We start from the raw sequence: 16,081 nt of genomic DNA on the forward strand, positions 1-16,081 counted from the left end.
CAGTTTTTATTTATCCAAGAATTCCATATTTTATCCACGCCATTTAAATAATCCAACGCTCGTTGGTTTAAGCGTAATGCTTATTTTTCCCTGTGCAGTTACAATTAAAAATCCTTTGGCTTTGGGCAGTGAAAGGCTGGCAAAATGGCACTGCAATTCATTGCCACACATCACGACCAGCTGTCCGCCTTTCGAGGAGAAAGTGCAAAACCGGGAGTGGCAGACAAGAAATTGTCAACTACCCCACACAATCCACTACCACCAGTACCCACTACCCAGTACCAACAAGCACACAGAGACCCCGAATGAAGTAGCGGAAAATGAAGTTTTTCCGAGTTACATCAGCAACTCCCAGACAGAGCAAACAAAAACTTAGCAAATTGCAATTCATCGCTCACGCAAAAGGGGCCAAACTGGTGGTGGTGGTGCTGTGCTCAGTGCCGCGCTCTTAATAGAAAATAAAAGCAAGGCAAAAATCATGTTTTATTTTCCGCTTTTCCCGCCCGCCAGCATTCCCTTTCCCATTTTCATTACAGGCCATTCAGACGGCGCACCCTGGATTTTCCTGGCAGCCATTACAGCCCTGCAAAATGGCGACGGCACCCGGAAGTCGGCTGTTGATGCTGCCCTCTCTTTCTATCCGCTGTGTGTCTCTCACTCCCACTCCCACTCGCACTGCCACTCCCACTCGCAGTCGCACGCCCACTTTCTTATCCTGTCGAACTGCGCTGATGAGAAATGACAGGCAATAACGCCGTTAGCCGTGCTCCATCTGCATTTATCATAACTTTTGTGTGTTCTTTGCGCTTTGATGGCGCTGCCTTGGCCCGCGGTTATTGTTGCTGTTTGTGTCGTTGTTCTTGTTCATGTCGTTGGGTTTTGTAATCTCTGTTCTCTGTAATTGCCCAGTGCAATGCCTGTTGCCTTTGGTTCTCGTATTCATAGAGATTCTGCGCTCGTAAGTATGCAATGATTTCTGCCTCGGCTGATTTCACATCCGCTGCTTTGGCTGCACTTTCAACAACTAAAACAGCACGACTTTTAACCATAAATAAGGTTTAATCTACTCCACTGAGACTAAAATGATAGCAGTCATATGGCTTAGTTACTTGCCAGTTGCCTTGCTATAAGACTTATTCTCTTTACTAGCACATATTCCCATAACTTAGAAGCTGGATTATTTTTATTTGTATGCTCCTATTATATAGCCATTACTTTTAAGTAAGAAGTTTACTGCTTCTGAATATCGCAAAATCCAAACAAATGAAATATTAAATCGAAAAGTTTCTCAGCATATTGAATTTGCTTGTAATCTCCAACTGGGCCACACTTTGTATGCTCGAACTATACAGAACCCAATTCGATGGTGATGGTGAGGCTGTGCAGCTCAGTAGCAAATTTTGAATGTAATGTAATTTATGCAGAAGCGAAAGCCGATTATTTGCACCGGTCCAAAATGCATCTGACCAAAATTGTAATATATACACCCACAAACGTACAGCTAAATAAATATTTGATTTGCTTTATTGCATCTGGCTATTGCTAGCTACATAATTGAACGACGAATGCGATTAATTGCCAAAGCAAACAGCATTCGAGGCCATTGAATTATGGGAATTGTGAATACGAGGCTTAACAATCGAAATTAAAACCGGGTGTTTTTTTTCATTGCGAGTATGTGTAATAATTATCCTTAACGAAGCTATAAATGTCGATCAATTAAATTATGACTGCTAATTAAGTAAACATACAATTTTTACAGACGCATTTCCATGTTTGCATTTGAATTTGCTGCAGCAGCTTTATGGATGTGCATCCAATTTGCAGGCCGAGTGGTCCACAATTTTGATGACATTCGCACAAGTTGTGAATAAAAACCGTTTCGAGTGCTTTCGCCTTGTGCAGGCAGTAAGCAGCACGCATACGCACTGTTGGCCAGCACTTTTTCTATATCGATGTCGACTGTGAGTGCAGTTTGCTAAAGTGCTTGCCAAGAGCTGAGCTCCTTTTTTTCGTTCCACCTAATGCCTGGCACACACACACATGAATTGTCCTTGAGCTGTCAGTCCGCCACCATCCCGATTCCCAATCCCATTCCATATTTCCATGCTACCGAAACTTTGCCATGAGCTCTGGAAAAGTCTCGAACAAAAGAAAATGTTCGCTCTGGGCCGAGGGATATGGTAAATGGTAAATGGCAGTGCAGGATTATATCAGTTCTCTTGTCGTTTTGTTTGTTTCGTTTTTTTTTTTTTGTTTTTTGGCCAGGTAATGCGCCCATAACGGATTAGAAGATATCCTCGTGCCTCCAGCTCTTCAGCTCTGCAGCTCAGCAGGTTTTGGGTGCTCAACGCAAACAGTTTCCGGCGTTGCCCGGATAATTGTTACAATATACAAAATTTTCATTTAGTTTATTTGCCCAGCGACAACATGTCAGCTCAGCAGCAACATCAGCAAACAGGAGCGCAACCAAGTCACCATGGGCAAAAAGTGAACAATTTGGCATAGGTGAATATATTCAGTTAAAAATGATCTAATTCAGCTTCTGCAGTGTTTTATAGACTCTTTCCAAGTGGCATTTCATTCGAATTATGCCATTTTGACCCACTGTGCAGCCGAACGAGTGTTTGTGCGCAGGAAACTTGTGTATTTATTTGACTTATGTGACGCTGTAAATAGGGGGAGCTTGAATTGGGCGGCGTTTGAACGAATGTGGGGCTTGTATGTTATTTAAAATGCAGACATGTGTAGCCTGTAGTTGCTGCTATTGCTGCTGGTGCGCCATTAAAATCCCAGCAACATTGTTAATGAACTTTTAATGACTTTTTGTGAGCACACACACTAAAACAATATCAACTTTGGCCTAGCAGGGTGTATGGCACACAAATCAGAGGGCTTTGGTGTTATGTTTTTTACTCCCCCCTACTTTTTCTGTTTTGGAACAAGCGTGAAATCTAAATGTGAAACAAACTTTTGACACACTGGAACAACAGACGCAGTGCAGCGAAATCGGCGGCAAGTGCAGCAGGAACACTATTAATATGCGAAATTTGAATTGGATTCGAGTGGCTGAAAGGAGCCCGAGGAGCGGCAACTTGTTTACCCGGAAGCCCACTGGGCGTGCGGGTGCGAACGTGTGCAGTGCATCTTGATTAACAAATCAACTGGAATCGGAATGTGATTGCATGCGATTCATCAGTAATCGGAAATCTTGGCTGCGGGCCAAATGGGGCCACCATCAATCCAGCAATCCAGCAATCCTGTTGCCTCGAAAGCAATGCTAAGCACTTTCGCCTCCATTTAAGGCAAATAAATCCATCAGCCAGGGGGAATTCCAAGTAAATGAGCCTTAAAGTGGGTTCACATGTACTAGTAAGTGATGGTAGAATGTTCACCAATGCATGAAGTCTCCTCCAGTTTGGATGGCACAGCAATAGGTTTTCACTCACTGTTCTATGAGCTGCAAAATGCAGTTTAATTTCGAAATAATATAGCACAAGTTAGAATGTTCTAATTAGAAACGCTCTTTTGTAATCAATTGAATGTTTGAGTGCTTCATAAAAAATTCATTTAAAATTCGTTTCCTAGAATGAATTTCTCTTTAAAAGCAATAGTTAACTGCAAGTCATATTTACCGAAGTGTAGATTAACCATCTAAAAAGTAAACAAGATAAAACAGTTTATAGGCAAAACCGAAAGATAAGAATTTAGGTCTGGGAAGCTCGGATTTATTAGCATGCCCTCTCTTTCGCTCGCTTATCGCAGATATTTAAACGCGCGCTTCTCACCACGATCGCACCAGTCGTCGACGAGCCAGTGTTGAGAAAGGTGTGGTGTGCGCTTGCTCTCCGCAGTGGTGAACTGCCGATCAGCTGATTACAGCTCTTTGTTTGGAGAAACAACTTAATTGATTTGTTATCAGCCGGCTTATTATTTACATTTATAGAGTGCAGCATGAGTACCGCCAAGTGGGAGAACAACGAGGAGATTAAGATCTTCCGCGAATACCTTCGCATACCAACGGTGCATCCAAATGTGGATTACAGTGAGTTCCAATGGACATATATCTTTATGAGGCTGCGATAAGAGCGCCCTGATCTTTATGATCGTGTCATAAAATGTGTCTGCTATTTATAGCCGCCTGCACGGAATTCTTGAAACGCCAGGCTGCCAGCTTGGACCTGCCCGTGGAGGTTATCTATCCGGTGAACGAGCAGAATCCCGTGGTGGTGCTGAAATGGCTGGGATCCCAGCCGGAGCTGCCCTCCATCATTCTCAATTCGCACACGGATGTGGTGCCCGTGTTTGAGGAGAAGTGGACACACGGTCCCTTCAGTGCCGATCTGGATGCAGAGGGTCGCATCTTCGCCCGGGGATCGCAGGACATGAAGTGCGTGGGCACCCAATATCTGGGCGCAGTGCGAGCGCTTAAGGCCAGTGGCTATCAACCCAAGAGGACCATCTATCTCACTTACGTTCCGGACGAGGAGGTCGGCGGCCACCTGGGCATGCGGGAGCTAGTGAAGAGCGACTACTTCAAGAAACTCAACGTAGGATTCAGTTTCGACGAGGGAATCTCCAGTGCCGATGAAACCTACGCTCTGTACTACGCCGAACGGACTCTTTGGCGTGAGTATGCTTCCGAAAGCCCCATTACACAAGTAATTTAATCGCTTTGTTTTCCAACAGATCTGCGTTTCAAGTTCAGTGGAACTGCTGGTCACGGATCGCTGTTACTCCAGAACACTGCTGGCGAGAAGCTGGACTATGTGGTAGGCAAATTGATGGAGTTCCGCAAGTCGCAAGTGCAAAAACTGGCTGACGACTCATCCCTCGAAATTGGCGATGTGACCACTGTGAATCTCACCCAACTGCGGGGCGGCGTCCAGAGCAACGTGGTACCCCCACTGCTGGAAGCTGTGTTTGATATCCGCATTGCCGTCACCGTGGACATACCTGCCTTTGAGAAGCAGATTCGCGACTGGTGCGAGGAGGCTGGCGGCGGCATCGAGCTGGAGTTCGAGATGAAAAACCCCTTTGTGGAGCCAACAAAGATTGACTCGTCGAATGCCTACTGGCTGGCCTTCAAGAAGACTCTCGATGACCTGTAAGTATGAGAAGCTCTTACAAAAGGCATGGCTCTAATATCCTTCTTTGTTGTTTCCTTCAGTGGCCTCAAGACACGGGTTCGAGTTTTCCCCGGCGCCACGGACAGTCGTTATATTCGCTACGCAGGCATTCCAGCTCTAGGATTCTCGCCCATCAACAACACACCCATCCTGCTGCACGACCACGATGAATTCCTGAAAGCCGATACCTATTTGCACGGCATTGAGGTCTACAAGAAGCTCATTCCTGCCGTAGCTGATGCTTAGCGAACTTAATTCAATTATGAAATACATACTTAACTTCTTTGTCGATGTTTGTTGAAATAGCTTTACATAAGCAGGCTTATAACAACCCACTTTAATAAACAATGTATGAATAAATAAGCCATTTCCATTAGTAGTGAGCAAAAAAGGGCATTTCATTAACATGAAAATGTGTGCGGTTTACTATCTTGGCTTTGCTAGATAAAATAAAGCTCTTACCACAAACATTAAAATCCGTGCTTCTAATCAAGTGGCCCAAAGTCAACAACTGATAATGCTATTAAGTCAATCCACACTCAGACTTCAACCAAACAACACGCTGCATTACAAGTCAGTCTCTTCACAACCGCGGGGCATTCAACTCAAAATGTGCACTTGCCCGGAACAATGGAAGAACGACGAGGAAATACAAATTTTCCAGGAGTACTTACGCATTCCCACGGTGCATCCAGATGTGGACTATAGTAAAGATTTGTTTTCCACTCCTTGCCTTTTTTTATCGCCTTTTCCCTTGCAGCTGCATGCGTGGAGTTCCTAAAACGTCAGGCTAGCAACCTTAATCTCCCCGTGGATGTGGTGTATCCCGTTGTGCCTTCCAAGCCAGTGGTGATTATGAAGTGGCTGGGCCAGCAACCCGAGCTGAAATCCATTATATTGAACTCGCACATGGACGTGGTGCCCGTGTTTCCCGAAAAGTGGACCCATGAGCCGTTCGGTGCCCACATAGACGCCCAAGGCCGGATTTATGCACGCGGTGCCCAGGACATGAAGTCCGTGGGATGTCAGTACATGGCTGCAGTCCGCGCACTCAAAGCCAGTGGCTATCAGCCAAAAAGGACTGTATATTTGACCTTTGTGCCCGACGAGGAAACTGGCGGAGAGATGGGCATGGCTGAGTTTGTGCAAGGCGACTACTTCAAGGCCATGAATGTGGGTTTCAGCCTGGACGAGGGCATCGCCAGTGAGGATGACTCTTATCCCGTATTTTATGCCGAGCGTACATCTTGGCGTAAGTGCCCCATTTGCACGGAGGAGTAATAATTTCTGATTCCCTTTACCATCTCCCTAGACCTTCGATTTAAATTCAGTGGCACTTCAGGTCATGGATCGCTGCTGCACAAAAGTACGGCTGGCGAAAAGTTTCACTATGTGATGGATAAGCTGATGAAGTTCCGAGAAACCCAGGTCAAGCTACTGACTGCCGACTCTGCCCTGCATATTGGTGATGTGACCACTTTGAACCTGACCCAACTTCACGGTGGCGTCCAAAGCAATGTGGTGCCCCCCGTACTAGAAGCCACTTTCGATATACGCATAGCCATCAACCAGGATGCCGATGTGCTGGAGAAGCAGATTCACGAGTGGTGTAACGAAGTCGGCGGTGGAGTGGCACTGGATTTCACGCTGAAGTGCCCCTCGGTGGTGACCAAGATAGACGCCTCCAATCCCTACTGGCTGGGCTTCAAACGGGGACTGGATGAACTGTAGGTACACAGAGATTGTGGAGTTTCGCTTCCTAAATTTGTTGAAATTGCAGTGGCTTGCGCACCCATACACGAGTTTTTCCCGGCGCCACCGATAGCTTCTACGTCCGGCAAGTGGGGATTCCCGCTCTGGGATTCTCGCCCATCAACAACACCCCGGTGCTGCTGCACAATCACGATGAATATTTGCGGGCGGACACCTATCTGCACGGAATTCAGGTGTACAGGAAGCTGATCCCCTCCATTGCTGATTCATAGAACGTTCAAGCGAATGTTCCACTCATAAATGGAAATCAATATGATACATTTGGTCGTATCTCTTATGAGTAATGTTTTGGGTCGATGAGTGTAAGGCCGAAATTAAATGTTTAAATGGTGTGACTACTTCAAATCATATCTGCTTCTAACTAAATGAAAACCAATCACTGATAGCACGAATTTCAGAAAAGATGTATTTGTTACGGACTTTGCCCTCGTATAATATCCAATAAATCGTCACTGTCATTGATATCGTTCTAAAAAAGTAAGCCCAGAAAGACAGGTTGTATTTTATACATACTCGTACATAGTTACTACGAATAATTACATATATTCAATTTTTCACACCAAATAAATATTATAATAAACTACCGTAGTCCACAGACCATAAACATCAGTGGCAAAATTTTATTGGTGTTATGTGAACTTTATCGAATTAGGCTACCGTTTGCTATCAGACATTTGTTTTGGAAGAGGTTTGTACAAGAATATTCGCTGTTATCATTTTTATAACAACCGCGTTTGATAACAAACTCATTATTTGATAATAATTCGAAGCCAAGGCCATAAAACCAAAATAACAGAACCCAAAAATGTCTGTATAAGTTCATTTTTTGAAAGCTTTTGCACAGTCGAGTTTGGTAACTGGCAGCGAAAACATATCCGCAAAATGAGCGCCGAAAAGTGGGAAGACAACGAGGAAATCAAAATATTCCGCGAATATTTGCGCATAGCTACGGTGCAACCCAATGTGGATTACAGTAAGGATTCCCCAAGGAATTCCTGGCAGCACCACACTCACGTATATCTTAACTTCTAGCCGAATGCGTGGAGTTCCTGAAGAGGCAGGCACACAGCCTGGATCTTCCAGTGGATGTCATCTATCCAGTGGAGAAGAAGCCCGTGGTGATCATCAAGTGGTTGGGCACCGAACCGGAACTGCCCTCCGTCATTCTGAACTCGCACATGGATGTGGTGCCGGTGTTCCGCGACAAGTGGACCCACGATCCCTTCGCTGCCGATATCGATGAGGAGGGCAGGATCTTTGCGCGAGGTACGCAGGACATGAAGTCGGTGGGCACAGGATATCTGGGTGCCATTCGCCTGCTCAAGGCCAGTGGTGTCCAGCCCAAGCGCAACTTCTTCGTGACCTTTGTGCCCGATGAGGAGATCGGCGGCGAACTGGGCATGCAGGAGTTCGTGAAAACGGAATACTACAGCAACATGAATGTGGGCTTCAGTCTGGACGAGGGCGGCACCAGTGAAATAGATCTCTTCTATGTCTTCTATGCCGAACGCATGCGATGGGGTGAGTAGTCCTTCAGTCTTAATAAAGGCTTGCACCTAAGCTATCACTCCTCTCTGGTAGGTCTTAAGCTGAACTTCAGTGGAACCTCGGGACACGGTTCGATGTTGCTGCCCAGCACTGCCGGCGTGAAACTGAACTATGTGCTCAACAAGCTGACGGAGTTCCGCGAATCACAGGTTCAGCGGCTGGCCACGGATCAAACCATTAACATCGGTGATGTGACAACCATCAATCTCACCCAGCTGAGCGGCGGAGTCCAGAGCAACGTAGTGCCTCCTCACTTCGAGGCTGTCTTCGACATGCGCCTGTCCATCACCCTGGATGTGGTGGCCTTTGAGAAACAGATCCACGACTGGTGCGAGGAGGCTGGTGGCGGCATCGAGATCTCCTTCGACGAGAAGGAACCCTACGTGGCACCCACTAAGATCGACGACTCCAACCCATTCTGGCTGGCCTTCAAGGCCGCCACCGATGAGCTGTAAGTCTGAATCGAATGCTCCACAATACCCACTTCTAATCCGATTATTTTGTTTATAGTGGCCTTAAGATCTACCCCATTGTCTGTCCTGGGGCCACCGACAGCCGGAACATTCGAGCTCAGGGCATTCCAGCCTTGGGATTCTCCCCGATCAAAAACACCACGATGCGCATCCACGATCACGATGAGTTCTTGGGAGCCGAAACTTACTTGAAGGGCATTCAAATATACAAGAAAATTCTGAGCAACCTAGCCAATGTCTAAAAACTAAATCGAAATAATACATGAAAACCTTATCAAAATAAAGATTGATGATTTTGTTATAAGTTAGTAGAAAACATTCTGCCTTTTTATCTTATCTCCTCTGATTTAAGCGAATACTTTAATAAACCTGTATCTGAAAACTACAAGTTGCTATCCTTGCGACAGCAAGTTGATAATGCATGTATCTATATTTTGCTATATCATTATAGATAGCAGGCTGAAAGGCGCCGAAGCCCATTAAAGCCAAAATAATCACTTGATTAGTGAAACGCGAAGGTCATCAATCAAAGCTGTGTCATATGAATTGAATTTGTCACAAATTTGCAAATTACTGTTTTTGCGAATCGCGTTTGATTTATTTAGAACATGATAGTTTACCCAGAACTTGAGGTTTCAAAGGTTGAGGTTACAATGATAATACATTATGAAATAATTTATATTTTTAATTTAGGTTACATAGATAAACACAATAAACTAATTTCTATTTAGTAAAGCTCGAAAGAAAAAGGTTACTATTCGGATAATAGACGTGTATGGTTGGTTTACAGATAAGGGCGTTACTATCGCAACCTCACATTTTTGATAAGCATTTAAATTTCTAGTCCATAAACATTAAAGCAAAGAGCGCGATTATAAAAGCACGGACGATCTTTGTTGCAGCTCAGTTGCTGATGGCAGAAGAGTGTGGAAATGAGCTCGGAAAAGTGGGAAAACAATGAGGAAATTAGGATTTTCCGGGAATACTTGCGTATACCAACGGTGCATCCTGATGTTGACTACAGTGAGGATTACTATTATGTGTTTTTGGTTATTAAATAAATCTGTTTTTAATTTTATTTGCTTAGCTGCCTGTGTGGAGTTCCTGAAGCGGCAGGCCAGCTCCTTAAATCTTCCTGTTGAGGTGGTTTATCCTGCTGTTCAAACGAAACCCGTTGTGATCATTAAATGGCAAGGAAGTCAGCCGGAACTCTCGTCCATTGTTCTCAACTCCCATACGGATGTGGTGCCCGTGTTTCGGGAGAAGTGGACTCACGATCCCTTCGCTGCCGATATCGATGAGGAGGGCAGGATCTTTGCGCGAGGTACGCAGGACATGAAATCGGTGGGCACTCAGTATCTAGGAGCGATTCGCCTGCTGAAAGCTAGTGGTTTCCAACCGAAAAGGACATTGTATGTGACCTTTGTTCCCGATGAAGAGATCGGTGGCCAGCTGGGCATGGCGGAGTTTGTCAAGACGGATTACTACAAGAAAATGAATGTGGGTTTCAGCCTAGACGAAGGCGCCACTAGTGAAAGTGACGTGCATCATTTGTTCTACGCCGAACGTTTGCGTTGGGGTAAGTTACTCTACGATGATGATGATGATGATGATGGATTGAGAACATTACCATTTCGCTTTATGCAGGACTCAAGCTGAAAGTCAGTGGAACTTCTGGCCATGGTTCACTTTTGCTGCCCAACACTGCAGGAGTCAAGCTGAACTATGTGGTCAACAAACTGACTGAATTCCGCACCTCGCAGGTGGAGAACCTTGCCAGAGATTCCAGCCTTAGCAAGGGCGATGTGACCACCGTGAATCTCACCCAATTAAGTGGCGGAGTCCAGAGCAATGTGGTTCCGCCGCTTTTTGAGGCGGTCTTCGACATACGCGTTGCCATTACTGTGGATGTGGTTGCCTTTGAGAAACAGATACGCGACTGGTGTGAGGAAGCTGGTGGCGGCATTGAAATTGATTTCTTCCAGAAGGAACCTTATGTGGGACCTACCAAGCTGGACAATTCGAATCCCTACTGGCTAGCTGTCAAAGCCGCCATCGATGAACTGTAAGTGCCAGTTTAATAGTCACTATAATAGTTAATCGAAATCCCTCGGTATTTTAGTGGATTGAAGGTTCATCCCATCGTTTGTCCCGGCGCCACCGACAGTCGTTTCATTCGGGAGAAGGGCATCCCGGCCATTGGATTCTCACCCATTATAAACACCACCGTACGGATCCATGACCACGACGAGTTTCTGCAGGCTGATATCTATCTTAATGGCATTGATGTGTACAGGAAGATTATTCGCAATCTGGCTGAAGTCTAAAAAAATGTATGAACTGTATGGATCGTTGTTATAATAAAGATGGGCTGATTACTAAAGTGTGCTTCGTATCTTCATTTTCGAGAGTAATCTTATCAGAAGAAATAAGTTCTGGGGTGAATTCATCCTGTACGAAAAGTTTGGTAATCTGAAGGGCAATTACAAAAGTCGAGGTGGAACTGAACACCTGGGAGCTGAAGAACAATCTCAACTGTTATTTTAATGTTGATTCTTCGGCTTTCGCTTCCCTGTTGTCTTGATCAAGATATAAATCATTCTGATCGGCGTACTGTGGCAGATTATCAGTTACGAGTAATGTACATGTTGTCACTACGTTGACTACCATCCACAGTGACGAACACTGTCATCAGAATTCGAAGAGATGTGTCGCTCTTTGATAATGATGTTGTTATCATATATGCATAATGACTTTTGTGGTAAAATCCAACAGCATATAAAGCCAGCGGATGTCTTTAGCAGCTTATTCCCGCTTTATCACTCCAACGTTTCAAATTCAAGATGAGTGCTGAAAAATGGGAAAAGAACGAGGAAATTCAAATATTCCGGGAGTACTTGCGAATTCCATCTGTGCACCCGAATATTGATTACAGTAAGGTCCTTATTGTATTATTTCTATTGAAAGCATTAGCGCTTTTCATTTTTAGCCGCTTGTGTGGAGTTTATTCGTCGTCAGGCTGATTCTCTCAATCTCCCGGTGGAGGTAGTTTATCCAGCAGTTAAATCCAAACCTGTGGTGATCATCAAATGGGAAGGAAGCCAGCCAAAGCTGCCATCAATCATTCTAAACTCGCACATGGATGTGGTGCCTGTATTCCCCGAGAAGTGGACCCATGAACCCTTCTCCGCTGACATTGATGAGGAGGGCAGGATCTTTGCACGAGGTGCGCAGGACATGAAATCGGTGGGCACTCAGTATCTAGGAGCTATTCGCCTCTTGAAGGCTGATGGCTTTCAGCCGAAAAGGACGCTTTATGTGACCTTTGTGCCCGACGAGGAGATTGGAGGCATCCATGGTATGGCAGCGTTCGTTGAAACTGACTTTTACAAGCAAATGAATGTGGGATTCAGCTTGGACGAGGGTGGCACTAGTGCTTCCGATGTTCATCACTTGTTCTACGCCGAGCGTATACGATGGAGTGAGTAGAGTGATACAGCGTTCACATCAGTTGATTGAAACTTCCCATTCCCTTCAGTACTCAAATTGAAAGTTGGTGGAACTGCCGGTCATGGTTCTCTATTGTTGCCCGATACTGCCGGAGTTAAGTTGAACTATGTGTTAAACAAGCTGACGGAGTTCCGTGAATCTCAAATCCAGCTACTGAAAAACGACAAAAGCCTCAGCATCGGTGATGTGACCACGGTGAATCTCACCCAATTGAGTGGCGGAGTGCAGAGCAATGTGGTTCCACCGCTTTTAGAGGCCATTTTTGACATGCGTCTATCCATAACCCTGGATTTGGTTGCCTTCGAGCGGAAAATTCGGAGCTGGTGCGAGGAGGCAGGTGGAGGTATTGATATTGAGTTCCCTCTGAAAGAGGCCTATGTGGCACCCACCAAACTGGATGATTCAAATCCCTATTGGTTGGCTCTGAAAGCCGCACTGGATGAACTGTGAGTGTGTGTCAAACGTGTGTCAAATAGAGAATCTCTAATACTTGTATCCTTTTCAGTGGACTGAAAGTTAAGCCGATAGTGTGTTTTGCAGTCACCGATTGTCGTTTTATTCGCCAGCAGGGAACCCCGGCAATTGGTTTCTCACCCATCGTAAATACTACTGTGCTAATCCATGATCATGATGAGTTTTTGAGGGCTGATGACTATTTGAATGGCATTCAGGTGTACAAAAAGATTATTCCCAGTCTCGCTGAAGTCTAGCCAAGTAAAACTGTGTGGATATACCGAAAGTTTAATGTTCGTATTTTAACATTTAATAGTCATGCCATTTAGTTAATGATGAGTATACATAAAGATAAATCAGTCATAGCAATACACCTTGTTGAACCAAACACTTGTCTTGATAAGCAATTACGAGGTACCACATAAAACTTTAAAACCAAGTACAAAACCATCTAAAACTCCATAAAATTTTTACTCTACCTTAGGGGAATTGCATCAGGGAAATGAACTTGGCGCTTTGTCTAGACGAAGGTGTGTTTGGTCCCAATAAAATCCACCTAAACGGAGCATTTGGGTGAGGTAATGTCTACTTAGTGCATAGATAGGAATTTAATCCTGAATGGCAAACCAGACTTGTTCTCTACTTCACAAAGGACTAAAAGTTCAAGCCTGTGTTTATCCTGTCATGTGACTACTTTGGATCCCTGCCCCCGCATTCTCTTCCATCAACCATGTACTGATACTAGCGCTCGACCACAACGAGTGAGTTCAGGCGGTCTCCTAAAACGAACTCATTTCGGCTCCAACCAGTGGCGGCGCATCGCGCATACGCCCCGTTGCCCACTCCAACATTTGGCAGTTTGCGCGCTGAACTAAGGGCTGTCATCGATGTGACAGCATCGTAGAGCGAGTTTGCGAGACACAACTGCCAAGCGGACGAGACAGGTGGTAGTGAGTTTTGTCAGTTAGTCAAACAAAATAAATTTTAAGGCCCCCGACATTTGGGTGCGGAGCGAGGGGGGTCAGGGGTTAAGTTAAACTGCTGCATGTCAGTCTCTGCAAATTGTCAGTTGGGCAGCACTTCGGAATGTCTGACATGTGAGTGGTGCCAAGGGCAATAAATTATGCTGGGGCCGCAGAATGAATAATGGCAACATGCTCTCCAAAGGACCCTTTCGTCCTTGTTGCACCCCTCCATTTTGGCCATTTGTGTCCTGGCTGCAACTGTGACCCGTGCGTGCCGATTAGACATGTTAATGCATGTGTCAGGGCAATGAAATATGTATTGATGGCAGTCCAGGGAGAGATCCCACCATCTCTCCATCCGTGTCCTTCGTATGAGCAGCGCCCGGAATTATGACAATTTATCAGGCGAATGCCAGTTTTCGGGGGGGGAGTTTGGTGGGGGGAATGGTGTGCATTCCAAATGCTTTCCACGCAATTAACACTGACCATTAGTGGCGCCAGTTTGCCATAATGAGTGCAGTCGACGATGTCCAGCCCTTTAACGCTCGCGTTACCGCTGGCAACTTAATGCATATCATTATACCCGTTACTCGTAGAGTAAAAGGGTATACTAGATTCGTTGAAAAGTATGTAACAGGCAGAAGGAAGCGTTTCCGACCATATAAAGTATATATATTTTTGATCAGGATCAGTAGCCGAGTCGATCTGGCCATGTCCGTCTGTCCGTCCGTCTGTCTGTCCGTCTGTCCGTCTGTCCGTCTGTCCGTCTGTCCGTATGAACGTCGAGATCTCAGGAACTACAAAAGTTAGAAAGTTGAGATTAAGTATACAGACTCCAGGGACATAGACGCAGCGCAAGTTTGTCGATTCAGGTTGCCACGCCCACTCTAACGCCCACAAACCGCCCAAAACTGCCACGCCCACATTTTTGGAAAATGTTTTAATATTTTTTCATTTTTGTATTGGTCTTGTAAATTTCTATCGATTTGCAAAAAAACTTTTTGCCACGCCCACTCTAACGCCCACAAACCGCCCAAAGCTGCCACGCCCACACTTTTGAAAAATGTTTCGATATTTTTTCATATTTGTATTAGTCTTGTAAATTTCTATCTATTTGCTAAAAAACTTTTGGCCACGCCCACTCTAACGCCCACAAACCGCCCAAAGCTGCCACGCCCACACTTTTGAAAAATGTTTTGATATTTTTTTATTTTTGTATTAGTCTTGTAAATTTCTATCTATTTGCCAAAAAACTTTTGGCCACGCCCACTCTAACGCCCACAAACCGCCAAAAACTGTCCTTCGCACTTACACTAGCTGAGTAACGGGTATCAGATAGTCGGGGAACTCGACTATAGCGTTCTCTCTTGTTTTTACTTTTAATGAGCCGGTGGCAGTTGGCAGCACAGTCCACCTCACCTTCGTCCTCCAACCTTCGTTCTTCGTTCTGCGTTCCTCGTACTTGGTCCTTTCAACTTTTGTACTTTCTATTTTGGTCCTCCATCGCCTGCTGTCTGGTCCTTGCAGAGTGCACTTAATGCAGCAAGTTTTCGCAGCCCACCTGCCACGGACCCACTTGAAAGCAAGTTCTGGGTTCCTGGTTCTGGTTTTTTGGGTTCTGGGTTCTGGGTGCTGGGCTTGGAATTCTGGGCTCTGGGCTTACTCTCTTTTTCGCCGCGTTCTACTTTGCATTTTAAATTTCCGCCAACTTCCATGATGATTGTGCGGCAGGGCGGGGGGAAAGCGGAAAGTTTGGCAACTTTTACATTTCAATTTTAATTTCTTTGGCCCACACTCGATGCCAAACCTTAAGCCGAACCTGAGCGAAATTCTTAATGGCCCACTCACACTAATTAGGGGAACGCAGAAGTTTCGAAGCCTTTAAAGATTTCTTGCTCCTTATTTCTTTTTTCCCAGTAAGGGCTTCACATTTGCATTTATTTCGACAGCAGCCTCGATTTTTTATTGCCATCCGAAGTTTATGACGAATAAAACCCAACAATCACAATGAAAAACTCGTTCCTAATTAAATTCAATTTACTTGTGACTGCTGCGGCTCGATGTCCCGAAATGGCAGGATCTCAACATTATGGCCGTGCAATTAAAATCCCAGACTAAACGAGCTTAGGCTGGTATCTGTAGCACAGCAGAGGCTACAATAATAATAATAATGTTTTATAATTCTAATCTAATATGCTACGAACTAGAAAATACATTTAAATGATATATC

The 16,081-nt window shown here is 45.0% G+C and overlaps 6 protein-coding genes across 7 annotated transcripts in view; 5 read left to right on the forward strand and 1 right to left on the reverse strand.

The window, feature by feature from the left end:
• Nucleotides 1-16,081, reverse strand: part of LOC120454501 (proteoglycan Cow) — a 44,812-nt gene that overhangs the window by 18,331 nt on the left and 10,400 nt on the right. The gene's annotated exons all lie outside the window — the stretch shown is intronic.
• On the forward strand, nucleotides 3,797-5,489 carry LOC120454503 (aminoacylase-1). The gene is made up of 5 exons (XM_039639856.2): nucleotides 3,797-3,828; nucleotides 3,947-4,045; nucleotides 4,138-4,629; nucleotides 4,690-5,107; nucleotides 5,171-5,489. Exons 2-5 carry the CDS (start codon nucleotides 3,955-3,957, stop codon nucleotides 5,373-5,375), a joined length of 1,206 nt encoding a protein of 401 aa, XP_039495790.1. The 5' UTR covers nucleotides 3,797-3,828; nucleotides 3,947-3,954; the 3' UTR covers nucleotides 5,376-5,489.
• LOC120454502 (aminoacylase-1) lies at nucleotides 5,632-7,477 on the forward strand. Its single transcript, XM_039639855.1, has 4 exons — nucleotides 5,632-5,836; nucleotides 5,890-6,381; nucleotides 6,442-6,856; nucleotides 6,910-7,477. The coding sequence occupies exons 1-4, from the start codon at nucleotides 5,647-5,649 to the stop codon at nucleotides 7,112-7,114; spliced, it is 1,302 nt and encodes a 433-aa protein (XP_039495789.1). The 5' UTR covers nucleotides 5,632-5,646; the 3' UTR covers nucleotides 7,115-7,477.
• Nucleotides 7,717-9,239, forward strand: LOC120454505 (aminoacylase-1). Its single transcript, XM_039639858.1, has 4 exons — nucleotides 7,717-7,875; nucleotides 7,935-8,423; nucleotides 8,484-8,901; nucleotides 8,961-9,239. Exons 1-4 carry the CDS (start codon nucleotides 7,785-7,787, stop codon nucleotides 9,163-9,165), a joined length of 1,203 nt encoding a protein of 400 aa, XP_039495792.1. The 5' UTR covers nucleotides 7,717-7,784; the 3' UTR covers nucleotides 9,166-9,239.
• On the forward strand, nucleotides 9,815-11,306 carry LOC120454504 (aminoacylase-1A). The gene is made up of 4 exons (XM_039639857.1): nucleotides 9,815-9,946; nucleotides 10,011-10,502; nucleotides 10,571-10,988; nucleotides 11,046-11,306. The coding sequence occupies exons 1-4, from the start codon at nucleotides 9,856-9,858 to the stop codon at nucleotides 11,248-11,250; spliced, it is 1,206 nt and encodes a 401-aa protein (XP_039495791.1). The 5' UTR covers nucleotides 9,815-9,855; the 3' UTR covers nucleotides 11,251-11,306.
• LOC120454507 (aminoacylase-1) lies at nucleotides 11,767-13,143 on the forward strand. The gene is made up of 4 exons (XM_039639859.1): nucleotides 11,767-11,857; nucleotides 11,913-12,404; nucleotides 12,462-12,879; nucleotides 12,939-13,143. The coding sequence occupies exons 1-4, from the start codon at nucleotides 11,767-11,769 to the stop codon at nucleotides 13,141-13,143; spliced, it is 1,206 nt and encodes a 401-aa protein (XP_039495793.1).

This window comes from Drosophila santomea, chromosome 3R (assembly GCF_016746245.2).
Source record: "Drosophila santomea strain STO CAGO 1482 chromosome 3R, Prin_Dsan_1.1, whole genome shotgun sequence".
Lineage (NCBI taxonomy): Eukaryota > Metazoa > Arthropoda > Insecta > Diptera > Drosophilidae > Drosophila > Drosophila santomea.

What these genes read in the sequence shown, in the direction of transcription:
- LOC120454503 (XM_039639856.2), top strand. Translation starts at nt 3,955, where the DNA reads ATGAGTACCGCCAAGTGGGAGAACAACGAGGAGATTAAGATCTTCCGC. An exon ending in CGCCGAACGGACTCTTTGGC is followed by an intron (nt 4,630 to 4,689) that starts GTGAGTATGCTT and finishes GTTTTCCAACAG; the next exon opens with ATCTGCGTTTCAAGTTCAGT. An exon ending in AAGAAGACTCTCGATGACCT is followed by an intron (nt 5,108 to 5,170) that starts GTAAGTATGAGA and finishes TGTTTCCTTCAG; the next exon opens with TGGCCTCAAGACACGGGTTC.
- LOC120454502 (XM_039639855.1), top strand. Translation starts at nt 5,647, where the DNA reads ATGCTATTAAGTCAATCCACACTCAGACTTCAACCAAACAACACGCTG. An exon ending in GCATCCAGATGTGGACTATA is followed by an intron (nt 5,837 to 5,889) that starts GTAAAGATTTGT and finishes TTTCCCTTGCAG; the next exon opens with CTGCATGCGTGGAGTTCCTA. An exon ending in TGCCGAGCGTACATCTTGGC is followed by an intron (nt 6,382 to 6,441) that starts GTAAGTGCCCCA and finishes CCATCTCCCTAG; the next exon opens with ACCTTCGATTTAAATTCAGT.
- LOC120454505 (XM_039639858.1), top strand. Translation starts at nt 7,785, where the DNA reads ATGAGCGCCGAAAAGTGGGAAGACAACGAGGAAATCAAAATATTCCGC. An exon ending in GCAACCCAATGTGGATTACA is followed by an intron (nt 7,876 to 7,934) that starts GTAAGGATTCCC and finishes CTTAACTTCTAG; the next exon opens with CCGAATGCGTGGAGTTCCTG. An exon ending in AAGGCCGCCACCGATGAGCT is followed by an intron (nt 8,902 to 8,960) that starts GTAAGTCTGAAT and finishes TTTTGTTTATAG; the next exon opens with TGGCCTTAAGATCTACCCCA.
- LOC120454504 (XM_039639857.1), top strand. Translation starts at nt 9,856, where the DNA reads ATGAGCTCGGAAAAGTGGGAAAACAATGAGGAAATTAGGATTTTCCGG. An exon ending in GCATCCTGATGTTGACTACA is followed by an intron (nt 9,947 to 10,010) that starts GTGAGGATTACT and finishes TTATTTGCTTAG; the next exon opens with CTGCCTGTGTGGAGTTCCTG. An exon ending in AAAGCCGCCATCGATGAACT is followed by an intron (nt 10,989 to 11,045) that starts GTAAGTGCCAGT and finishes TCGGTATTTTAG; the next exon opens with TGGATTGAAGGTTCATCCCA.
- LOC120454507 (XM_039639859.1), top strand. Translation starts at nt 11,767, where the DNA reads ATGAGTGCTGAAAAATGGGAAAAGAACGAGGAAATTCAAATATTCCGG. An exon ending in GCACCCGAATATTGATTACA is followed by an intron (nt 11,858 to 11,912) that starts GTAAGGTCCTTA and finishes TTTCATTTTTAG; the next exon opens with CCGCTTGTGTGGAGTTTATT. An exon ending in AAAGCCGCACTGGATGAACT is followed by an intron (nt 12,880 to 12,938) that starts GTGAGTGTGTGT and finishes TATCCTTTTCAG; the next exon opens with TGGACTGAAAGTTAAGCCGA.